The 12,670-nt window shown below is 41.3% G+C and overlaps 1 protein-coding gene across 2 annotated transcripts in view; it reads right to left on the reverse strand.

Annotated features, from left to right (window-relative positions):
• The window catches only part of TMED8 (transmembrane p24 trafficking protein family member 8), a 69,544-nt gene that overhangs the window by 55,391 nt on the left and 1,483 nt on the right, over window positions 1-12,670 (reverse strand). For both annotated transcript variants that reach the window (XM_030319668.1, XM_030319667.1), the window contains exons 2-6: window positions 9,613-9,784; window positions 7,745-7,947; window positions 3,468-3,648; window positions 2,719-2,870; window positions 1,836-2,058 (exon numbers count right to left, since the gene is read on the reverse strand). In XM_030319668.1, the coding sequence (XP_030175528.1) occupies window positions 1,836-2,058; window positions 2,719-2,870; window positions 3,468-3,648; window positions 7,745-7,947; window positions 9,613-9,784 (931 nt within the window). The remainder of the gene's footprint in view (window positions 1-1,835; window positions 2,059-2,718; window positions 2,871-3,467; window positions 3,649-7,744; window positions 7,948-9,612; window positions 9,785-12,670) is intronic.

A 12,670-nucleotide genomic window follows, 5' to 3' on the forward strand; every position in this document is an offset into this window, starting at 1 on the left:
TTTGAGGGGAGATGGTGACTACAAACTTAACTTGGGTATAGAGTTGACTCTAGGCTAGAGAAAGAGTCATTTGCTGTCAGTGCAAAGATGGCAACCTAAGTCCCTGAACTGGAAATGATCACCCATGAACAAAGTGTAGAATGGCAATAAAGAAGGCCTAGGACAGAGCCCTGAAAACTCCCAGACATAAAGATGAGGCAAAAGAGGAGCTGGCAAAGGAGGGGCTAGAGAGACAGGAAGAAAATGAGAAGAACCTAAGGGTATCATGAAAGCCAAGAAAAGAGATTGCTTCAAGAAGGATTCAAGAGTTCCAGGTTCAATAGTCAAGGAAGAGGAGGATTAAAAATTGCCAAATGAGGGGCACCTGGGTGGCTCAGTCGGTTGAGTGTCCAACTTCAGCTCAGGTCATGATCTTGCAGTTCGTGAGTTTGAGCCCTATGTCAGGCTCTGTGCTAACAAACGGCTCAGAGCCTGGAGCCTGCTTCAGATTCTGTATCTCTCTCTCTCTCTCCCCCTCCCCTACTCATGCTCTGCTTCTCTCTATCTCTCAAAAATAAATAAATGTTAAAAAAATAATAATAAATAAATTGTTGGGGCACCTGGGTGGCTCAGTCGGTTAAGCTTCCGACTTCAGCTCAGGTCATGATCTCACAGTTCGTGGGTTGGAGCCCCACATCAGGCTCTGTGCTGACAGCTCAGAGCCTGGACCCCGCTTCGGATTCTGTGTCTCCCTCTCCCTCTCTGCCCCTCCCCTGCTTGCTCTCTCTCTCTCTCTTTCTCTCTCTCTCAAAATAAATAAACATTTAAAAAAATACTTAAAAAAAATTGCCAAATGAATTTAGTGGCATGGAAGTCACTGGTAATAAGGGCAACAGTTTTTCCCTATTAGATTATCAAAGATTAAAAAGATTGATTCTTATAGCTATCAAGCTATGGAGAAATGGCACACTCATACACACTGGTGGAAATGTAAATAAGCACCACGTTTTTTAAAGAATTTTTTTTTAAGTTTATTTATTTAGAGAGAGAGAAAGTGTGTGCGTGCAGGCATGCGAGTAGGGGAGGGGCAGAGAGAGAATCCTAAGCAGCCTCCACGCTGTCAGTGCAGAGCCCAACATGGGGCTCAATCCCAACAACCTTAAGATCATGACCTGAGTCAAAATCAAGAGTCAGACACTTAACCGACTGAGCCACCCAGGTGCTCTAAGCACCACGTTTTTGATAAGCAATTTGGGAATACCTATCAAACATAAAATGTATATACCCTCTAACCCAGAAATATTCTTCTAGAATATTCTAGATATTCATCCAACAGAAATATTGGTACAAGTGTGCAAGCTATGTATAAAAATGTTCATATGCAGACCCTTATTCAGATTTTGAGGCAGGGAGAAACATTACCATCAAGAATAAATAAGATGAATAAATTCAATGAAATAATATACCCAATGGATCCCTATGCATTGGTTATAAACAGAGTAGATATGATTGTACTGACGTAGAATGGCATCCACAACACAGTAAATGAAAAATCAGCATATATAGTCCCCATGTGTCAAAAATGTACAGATATAGATATGCATACACATTATAATACCATGATAATATAAATATGTTTGTAAATACATAGATTAAAAGACAAAAATATAAAACTCACTGGAGGTAAAGTCTATGAAACGGTATTTGAGGAGCAAAGGAGAGCTTTCGCTTTTCCACTAGTTGGATTTTTCACAAGAATGTATTATTTTTATAAAATTTTAAAGATCACGTGAAAGGAAAAAGCATCTGCTAAGATGTGTGGGAGAAATTAGAATAGCCAGCTGTCTGATGCTTACCTTTTCTGAGATAGGTTCTTGGTATAGACTTGGTTGACAAAATCGCCTAATTGAAATTTGGGGCAAGATGCTCCATCCTTCTCACAGTCTTCAAAGTGCACAGAGAGGAACAGTTCATTCAGATGTTGCAGCACTTGTAAGTGGGGCATGTCCTTTGCGGTGCAGATGTTTAGGATGGCGTAGAACACTCCCTCCAACCACTTGATATTGAGGATTATTCCCCCTACACATTAATGGGAAGGGAAATACCAGTCAGCACCACCAAAAAGGTTTGCTGGGAACACAGGACAAAGAACAGTCACCTTTTTTCCAAGACAGGTGGCTCATATGAACCTCAAGATAAGCAAACACTACTCTTTCTGGGCCAAGAGCCCTGATTGTGCCCTTTATAACAAATCATGTATCAACCCCACCACAGGAGGACAGGTATGACTAATGTAGACATTGCTAATGGCAAAAGCATCTCTAGAAATCTCTAGAATGATCCTCCCAATAAGGAGAAGAAACTAAGGAAAAATGCAAGATTAGAGCAGGGAAATGCCATTTAATGCCAGACAGCACATCCTCCTGTTTAAATAGGCTCTCCCCTCTGGCTGTTTCTGGCTCAGCCTTAACAGGTCCAAATACTCAGACTTGTCTGCTTTCCTTAATGGAGGCTGCTTTTTGTTACCAAAGCTGTTCCCATTCAAAACTAAACAGCTGAGAATGTATCCAGCTTGTACTCCCCCTACACACATAACCCAAGACAGACAGACAGACAGACAGACACACACACACACACACACACACACACACACACACACACACACTGGGATTATAAAATAGTACCAGGCCGAGAGGAAGTAACTTTCAAAAGAGTGCCAAACACACAGCAAGCCTTTACCAGCAGAACTGTAGGGGCAGGTAGCCTGAAGGGTCGCAGGATCTTGGAGGGCAGCTGTGATCTCCTTATTGGCCCCCCAGATGTTGACAAAATCTTCAACACACTGATACTGAGGCCGCAAGATATTGGTGTGGTTCAGCAGGAGTTTCAACCTGAAAGGAAATCCCCCAAGACATGGAGTGCTGGGCCAGGACCATCATAAACCACCACAGGATCCATTGCATTGGATCATATCCAACCCCAACAACATCCTCCCCTGCACAACACCGCTCAGAGGCAAACATGGGTGGAGGCAGCACTGAGGGCACTGCTTAGTAGTTGGACTCTTTCAACCACTAACACTTAGTGAATGTTGTCTCATGCCAAACACCAGGCTAGACAATAGGGGCACAAAAATACTATTTGACACATGCTGTGAATCATTTTTCATGTTGGTCACTGGTGGTTTCCCTTCCCATTAATGCACAAGGGGAACGCTAGTCAGCCTCAAGTAGTGGGAAGCAATGCGCCATTGCAGTTCTAAACATTTGCACATCAAAGAAAATGTTCCACCCACAAGTGCTGTTTGTGGAAAAGTGGGGAAGACACAATTAGAAAGGCTGGCTGGGTGTGGCAGGAGAAGCTGCTTCTACCTTATTACCGGGAATGACCAACTCCATGAGGTAGGGGGCCGGGGTGGAGGTGGGGGGTAGAAGCCAGATATGAGGGGATATGGTTCTGCCAGTTCCGTGCTCTCCCTAACAGGATACCTGGCTATTGGGATAGCAGCTGCGAAGCTGTACACAATGCAACCTTTTTCCAGGCAGGCTTGAATTTCCAGACAGATAGTAGGCAGCTGAGATGGCAGGCAGCAGAGGAATATCAAGTTGGCCCAGTTCACCAGATAAGGGTTATGGTAAAAGCACTGGATTCCCAGTTTCTGGAACTCATCTGGGAGGGATAAAGGAAGAAAGAAAGATCATAGTACAAATGAGTTTGAGCTAAACATCAACTATGGGGAGAGGATGACAATTACTTCATCTCAAGTCCTGTCAACACATAAAGAATTCCCCTCACATCTTCTAGAAGACACAGGTAATGCCCTAACCCCATTATCAAAGCAGCTAGCACCACTGCAACAGTGCTTGAGATTACAATTCATCCTTATCTTCTTTTAGACCTAATGCTAGAATTTTTCAGGTTTGTTTGTTTATTTTTGAGAAAGAAAAAATCTGGAAGAAGCCTTCTTGCTCTAATTTACTGAAGGCTTACCACATGCCAGATAGTGTACAAAGTACTCTACGTACATTGTAAGGGAATCCTCACAAGGACCTTCTGAGACAGAGATTGGTATTATTCCTATATTACAAATGAGGAAACTGAGGTTTCAAGAAATCATTTGGCTTGCCTAGAGTTACACAGCTAACTGGCTTGAGCTCTCAGGTAGGAATGGCTAAGAGAGTGGAAGAGTATAGGGCAGAGGCTGGAGGAGTCTGGAAAGATATACTTATGGTTTCAGTAAAGTAGACACAACTGACTGTTAACAAGATACTTTTAAATGTTGAGAGAAATGTGGTAGCTCATGTATTTTCAGTATATCAGTCACTGATAGTTAATCATTTGTACTTTTTCAATATGGATTTCAAAAGTAAAAATGTAAACTCACATAAGGCAGCATGTTTTAATTGTTATTGGAAAACAGAATATTATAGACATTGGAGGGGTGAGTTTTTATTTTCACTACCAAGAGTACATGATACATGTGATGCTATTGTTATCTGGGCACTTGTAAACCTAGAAGATGGACAGGACAAAGAGGAAGTTTAAAAAATATACACAAGGGCACCTGGGTGGCTCAGTCAGTTGAGTGTCTGACTCTTGATTTCAGCTCAGATCATGATGCCAGGGTCATGGGATTAAGCTCCACATCAGACTCCATGCTGAACATGGAGCCTGCTTGAGATTCTCTCTCTCTCTCTCTCTCTCTCTCTCTCTCTCTCTCTCCCTCCCTCCCTCCCTCCCTCCCTCCCTCCCCTGCTCATGCTCTAAAATAAAAAAAGAAAACATGCACAGCCATTCTTCTTTCATGTTTTGCTCTCAAAAGTGTACAGACTCTGATGCTAAGCATTTTGAGTTCCTGCTTCCTGACACAACATGCAGTGATATTCTAAAACTACAATTTCAGGGGCACCTGGGTGGCTCAGCATCTGACTCTTGATTTCAGCTCAGGTCATGATCTCATGGTTCATGGGGTTGAGCCCGGCATCGAGCTCTGCGCTGGTAGTGCAGAGCCTATTTGGGACTGTCTCTCTCTCTCTCTCTCTCTCTCTCTCTGCACCTCCCCTGCTCATGCTCTTAAATTAATTAGTTAATTAATTTTAAAAACTGCAATTTTATTATTAAAAAATATAGTGCTTTCCAAGGAATATATGTACCTTATTGAAATATCACATATACTAGTCCTATTGATAAGATTTAAGAGATTTGTCTTGGGTGGTAAGATTTTTTTCAAGTTTCTTTAATACAGAAAGAATGCTTGCAAACTAATAAGAAAAAAATTAGAAAAAAAATGTTCAGCATTCCACACAAAAGTTGAACAAAAAGAACTCAAAAAAGATGAAATAGCAATAAACCTATAAAAATATTCAGTTCTTCTTGGAGAGTGTTATGCTAAGTGAAATAAGCCATACAGAGAAAGACAGATACCATATGGTTTCACTCTTATGTGGATCCTGAGAAACTTAACAGAAACCCATGGGGGAGGGGAAGGAAAAAAAAAAAAAAAAAAGAGGTTAGAGTGGAAGAGAGCCAAAGCATAAGAGACTCTTAAAAACTGAGAACAAACTGAGGGTTGATGGGGGGTGGGAGGGAGGGGAGGGTGGGTGATGGGTATTGAGGAGGGCACCTCTTGGGATGAGCACTGGGTGTTGTATGGAAACCAATTTGACAATAAACTTCATATATTGAAAAAAATATAAATAAATCACCTTTATAACCTGAAAAAAAAATTCAGTTCTTCTAGTGATCAGTGAAGAATATATTAAACAAGAAAAATTTTAGTCATATTTAAATGATTATTAAAAAAAAAAGGATTCCCAGAACTGACAAGAGTATAGTGAAATGGGTGTTCTTTTTTTAAAAATATCATTTATTGTCAAATTGGCTTACATACAACATCCAGTGCTCATCCCAACAAGTGCCCTCCTCAATGCCCACCACCCACTTTAGTGAAATGGGTGTTCTTACACAATTCTGGTGAAAGCGTACATCCCTTTTTGGAAGTCAATTTGAAAAACTATATTAGAAGTTTCTTTAAAAAACTAAACAACGTACCATACGATCTAGCCATTCCACTTCCAGGAGTTTACCTATGAAAAATTGAAGCATTTGTCCACACTAATATCTGTACACAAATGTACACAGTAGCCTTATGTATAATAGCTCAAACCAGGAAACACCTGGATGTCCACCACCAGCTAAACAGATAAACTATGGAATACTCATGCCATGAAGTACTACTCAGAAATAAAAAGAATATCAATATGTGAAACAACATGGGTATGTCTCAAAATAATTATGCAGAGTGAAAGAAGTCAGAATGTAAAAGTACAAATTGTATTATTCCATTTATATAAAATTCTAGAAAATGCAAACTAATTGATGGTGACAGAATTCAGATCAGTGGTTTCATGGGGAGCTGCAAGGGGGTAGAGAGAGAAATTACAAGGAAAGTTTTGGGAGTGATGAATAAGTTCATTACCTTATTTGTGTTGATGGTTTCACAGGTGTACAAAGATGTGTCAAAACACAGATGTGTCAAAACATCAAATTGTACACTTTGAAAATGTGCAATTTATTATACACAAATTATATCTTAATAAAGATGTACTTATTCACTGACCTAGTAATTTTATTTTTTTTAATTATGTGCAAGGAAATCCAACCAAATACAACATAAATTACCATACAGCCATATTTTGGGATACTAGATAGCCTTAAAATCATTATTTTGAAGAATGTTAAGTAATAGGAGAATATGCTGATGATAAATTAAGTGAAAAATGCAGAATGCAAACAACTTTGTACAGTATCAATTACTGATATAATTTGATATGAGCAGAGAAATATAGGAAGGAAATGGTAACCCTGGTAAGGGGATTATAGTTATTATTTACTTCATTATAGAATATTCTAAATTTCCTATAATATACATAAAATTATGTTATACTTTTATTACTGAAGTATAACTTATATACAGGGCACACACACATCTGAAGTATCTAGTCTTACCATTTTTGACAAATGCATACACCCATGTAACTCATACCTTTCTCAAGATATTGAACATTTTCATCTCCCCAAAAAGTTCCTTTGGGTCCCTCCTCTGTCAGTCTCCCCAGAAGCAACCACTCTTCTGACCTCTATCATCATAGACTAGTAAGTAAAATTATTATAAAACATTTTTTTCAAATTTAGTAATTGTTATTTTTAATATCACAAGGCCAAATGTTTGGAAGTGGTTAATACCCACCAGACTCTAACTAGTCCAATGAGAAGATCTGAACTCTCTTTAGAAAACTTTTCTGTATCAAAGACTCAGAAAGCTATTTTATCACCAAGGGCACAGGGAGGAGAGATGGATATAAAACATTTACAGGGAGAAGAAAGTTTTCCTCTTTTTTTTTCTTCCAGTAAAAAGCAAAAGATTTATTTGATCTGAAGAGAAACAGAAGCATGAGAAGAAAGTTGTTTTAAGGAACAAGTTAAAACCCATCTTTCTATGGGCCCCTGGCTGGGTCAGTTGGTGGAGCTTGAGACTCTTGATCTCAGGATTGTGAGTTCAAGTCCCACATTGGGTGCAGAAGTTACTTAAAAATAAAACCTTTAAAACACACACACACACACACACACACAAACATCTTCCTAGCTTTTCTCAGGGCTAGCAAGCAGAGAACTCAGCGTGTTGCGTGCAGGCGTTCCTCCTTCAAGGAACCTCTTCAAAATGGCCTCATCAACACCTAAAGAGCTACCACACACTGCTCCTCACCCAGGGCCTCTGGCCTGCGAGTGGAAATCCTCAGGTTCTCAGCAGGGATGGGGACAAGCTGAAGCAGTGCATGAGCCAGCTGCTTCCCAAGGTGGCCACCTCCAATGATGCCCACCTTTAACTCATCATCATCATCAGCGGGAGTGTCAGCAAGCAATCCAGTCAAGAGACACCTGGAAGTGTGCTTCTCACGTAATGATTCTCTGGAGAAGGAACACACAGACACATAAATGAATATATGCCTGTAGCTCTTAACTGTCAACCTCTGGTGTTCTCTGCTTTAACTTCCTCATATGGCAGCCTGGTGGCACCTTTAGTACTCCAGAGATAAGGCATTCCAATCAAGTGCCACTTATCCAGTATTGCTAGGGAATGAAATGTTTCTCCTGAGTGAATTTTCCAGAAAGAAAAGCATACCCCTTCAAGGGACCGAAACTTGTTTAAAACATTTTTAAATGAACATTTGTTGTTGTTGTTGTTGTTACATGCACTGTGCATTTCCCTGCCTTAGACACAAGATCTGAATATTGAACTGTTTGACTCAGGACTATCATTGTGAACAGCCAACTCTTTATACATCATCCTGGAACACTGTGGGCCAGTTCCTTCACTGTTTCCTATGCAGACAGCTGTCAATTTTCATTGGCATCATGATAAGCATACCTTTTCTCACCCTACGCCTACTCTTTCTAGTTTGCTATTTCGCTTTTGCATAGATCTGGATAACCAGATAACTTAGCTTTTTTCAAACATGATTTATAAAAGTGGTGTATAAGGGAAAACAGACCTGAGAAACTGAGGACCAAGGGTTTGAGGCCACTCTTTCCAGAGGCTCACTTACTGGTTCTGGATGTGTTTCCTTGGCCCAAGGTGAACAAAGTCTAACCTCTGAATATATAAGGCATTGTTTTCTGTTGTTATACTATCTTATATTTGTTCTATATTTCTGTAAAAATTGGTCTTAAGCTCTGGAGTTTCCATATATACATCACAAGCCACATTCTATTTAAGTTTTCTAAGTTGAAAGGAAAGCATTTCCTCTGTGTCCAATCCTCCCAAATATAAAATGCCTCCGGAAGTTTCATATTTTGATTTCTCACCACTCATCTGGGATGCAACCAAAAGGTTTATGTATTCTTATCAGTCAACCAATCAGCAAACTCATTAAGCAGACTACCTCTTTGAGTTTCTGCTGTATCTGTAACATGCTCAATTTAGATCTGGTCCCACCATCTAGGAGTTGATCTAATTTCCGAGAAAAGTAGTCTGGTGGCAGGGGAGCTACCAATGTTAAGGAGTAACCTAGAGTTATAGAATCCAGGAGTCTGGTCTTAAGTACCTTGCTCTCACACACTTCTTGTTTAAGTGTCTGAAGCCGCGTTGTACAAAGACACGAGAGGTCAGGACTAGCCTGAGAGTATTCCTGGAATACTGTATTCATGTAAGTAACCTGGCCAAAAGGACCCCCAAAGTTTCAGGTGGTTTTCCTGTTAGGGAGAATTCCACTATTAGCTTAGCCCCCAAATTTTCGGCCAATAGCCAGAGAATAGCTAGATATGGTAGCTGTAGAAGCCAAGTTGGTGGTCCCAATGAGGGATGAATGGGTGAATGAATGAACTGATGATCATTTAACCAATCTACCCACCAAAAGGTAATCACAAGCCATGCTTTGTTATGTAACCACAGCCAAGGGATTCTGGTATGCATTTCCTGGTGCTTTCAGACCAGGAGTGATTGACTGTGGGTTGGAAAAGGTAGGAAGACACTCCCCCTGCCAAGTCTATCCTCCAATATAAAAAGTTTAAGTCGTTTGGATTCTCTGCAGTGGGATTCTTCTCCATCTGCCTGACCTTGGAGACCTAGCTTACCTCAAATTACAGAGTAGCTTGCAGAAGAAAGTTGCATGGGCACAGGCCTTGATCACCAGCCCTCGAGAACGGCCCTGCAAATACAGCCAGCTGCAGTCTTCCTCTTGAATCCCATACTCAAACTGCAGGGATTCAAGGTCCTCAAGCAAGTCCATTTCCAAGCCACCATCTCCTGCAGTGATAGATACCAATCAGTTTGGCTCCCTCTCTTAGAAGACAAGGGAGTCTACGCAGGAAGGTGTGTGCCCCAGTCACAAGCTCTTGTGATGGTGGGCTTCAGCACCTCTCTCCTCTCAGATTCTGTACTTGCAGTGTGAGTCCTGGAGGATTCCTAAGCTCTGACTGCTCGCGGATCAGGAATATCTGGATTCATGAAAAACCTGAACAAAAATCCAAAGTGATGGTCATCTACATAGGCTACAGCCACGTTTTTCAGCAGATGCATTTACTTTAGCAGTGGGTTTCACAGGTGGTTGTGGGCCAGGGCCTTGTCCCTTCTATTCCCTCCAAGATTTTAGAAATAGGACTGAACATGTACACACCACTTCAAAGGAATTCTTCCCTTTCACTCAACTCTGTGTTCCCCACAGGATAGGAAAGGGCCCAAATTTAACATGGTCTCTTTTCTAGGCCAAGGACATCTAGAGTTTTAGAAAATGAAGCCAGAGATATGTAAGCCCATTTACATATATCTCTCACCAACCAAAATGAGGAGAAGGTGGCTTTACTCCTAGGTACTTCTGGTCGTGGAGAGTAAGAACTACATTTCTAGGGAGAATTACCCAAGAAAGTTGTCATTATGACTCCTTAGCTACCAGATTACTTCAGTCTCTGAGCCTTAAAGGGGCCAGCCCCACCCAGAGGTTTTCTAGACTTGCCTCATGAGGACAGGAATTCTTTTTGCTACTCCTAGGAGCACTACACCAGGGCAGTATGGGATCCTCCCTTTCCTAACAGAAGGTTCTGGACATCTAGATTTTTCCCAGACTGGAATATCATACAGATCCCAGCACTACTCAAGGTGTTATTTGTCATACCTCTTCTTTTTGTATTCAAGCTACTGAAGAATAAGACAAGTAAATTCTTGGGATATAATGTACCTCATAGTGACTATAGTTAATTATACTAGATTATATACTTGAAATTTGCTAAGAATAGATCTTAAATGTTCTCACCACACACACAAAAGGGAACTATATGAGATGACAGATGTGTTAATTAATTGGACTCTGGTAATCGTTTCACAATATATATAGCAAATCATCATGCTGTATACCTTGAACATATACAATTTTTATTTGTCAATTATACTTCAGTAACGGTGGGAAAACAATCAGTGATATTCAGAACTCTATTTTATAGCAATGGCAAAATTGAGACCAGAAATCAAAACTATTCAGTTCTCTAATCCACTTTTTAAAAAGTAATCTCTATACCCAACGTGGGACTCGAACTCATGATCAAAAGTCTCATGCTGCATGGACTGAGCCAGCCAGGCACCCCTCAAATCTACTTTTTAAATTAAAAGAAATTGAGGTAAAACTCACATAACACAGCCATTTGGAAGTGAACAATTCAGTACATTTGCAGTGTTGTACATGCTCTGGAACCTCTAATTCTAAAATATTTTTATCCTCCCAGTGAAAGGAAACCCTGTACCCATTAAGCAGTTACCCCCCACTTGCTCGCCACCCTCCTCAGCCCCTGGCATCGCAAATCTTTTTGTCTCTGTGGATTTACCTTTTTTCGCTATTTCATGTGACTAGAGCCATACAATATGTGACCTCTCGTGGCTGGCTTCTCTAATCCTTTGCATAGAAGGGCTCCTATGTCACTCACAATCTCAGCACTTGAAGTGAAGAGTATGGAAATTCTCGTCAAGTCTGAGAAATACTTCCTTTGATCAAAACAGCGAATAGGTCATCCTAATGTTGCAAGTGATATTTATTGTTCCAAAGGAAAGACAAGTTCAAAACCTCCCCACTCAGCACTGGTTAACCTGTACAGGCGTGGATCCTAGGCCCATCCTTCACTAATACATCCTCAAAAATGTGGATCCAGGGGCGCCTGGGTGGCGCAGTCGGTTAAGCGTCCGACTTCAGCCAGGTCACGATCTCGCGGTCCGTGAGTTCGAGCCCCGCGTCGGGCTCTGGGCTGATGGCTCGGAGCCTGGAGCCTGTTTCCGATTCTGTGTCTCCCTCTCTCTCCGCCCCTCCCCCGTTCATGCTCTGTCTCTCTCTGTCCCAAAAATAAATAAACGTTGAAAAAAAAAAAAAATTAAAAAAAAAAAAAAAATGTGGATCCAGTGGTTGTGGCTTGGTAACATGTCAAGTTGGCGAAGCTGAACTACATTTCCCAGAACTCCCTTCCCTCAATGTTTCCAGTTAGGGTGTGCCACAAGACTTTTGCACAGGATCTGGAAGGCTGAAGCAGCAGCCAGTTTGTGTTGCTTGCTTACAAGGCCTGGGCAGGTACTTTGCTGGTGACCGTGTTGATGCGGGGCAGCAGCTGGACCCATGATCACTACACTTTCCCCTGGATCCTCTTACAGCTTCTCACACTCCTGGGCCAGGTTTGTGTTCAGTTTCGTGACAAATACCACCAGCTAGTTTTGCCTGCAGGACACCCACATCCTCAACATTGGAGGCGGTGACAGCTGACACGGGTTCCTGTCCAGCCTCATGGCCTCCATGTTGTCCTTGCTTTCCCTCACATTTTATTCATCTTCCCTTCCCCAATGCCTGCCCTATGGACGTCCACCTCTACCACCAGATACAAAGAAAACCTTCTAGAGCCTGTTTAACCAATGGCCATACTTGAGTAAAGTCAGATCCCTGTAATGAATGCCACATATAGACAGACTATATACTCCTAGACATTCTGCTTCTCTAAATGAACCGATATACTAGTTAATAAGGTTAATGTGGTTTGTTATCGGCAAATAACTTGAGCACAATTTAGCAAATCCTGTTTCTTGAACAGCAAGACAGATGGTTAGGGAAGGAACTATGAGGTTACCTGGAATTGCAAAGGGGATCTCAAAGTGGAGGAGCAAGAG

The sequence above is a fragment of the Lynx canadensis genome, chromosome B3, assembly GCF_007474595.2.
Source record: "Lynx canadensis isolate LIC74 chromosome B3, mLynCan4.pri.v2, whole genome shotgun sequence".
Taxonomy (NCBI): domain Eukaryota; kingdom Metazoa; phylum Chordata; class Mammalia; order Carnivora; family Felidae; genus Lynx; species Lynx canadensis.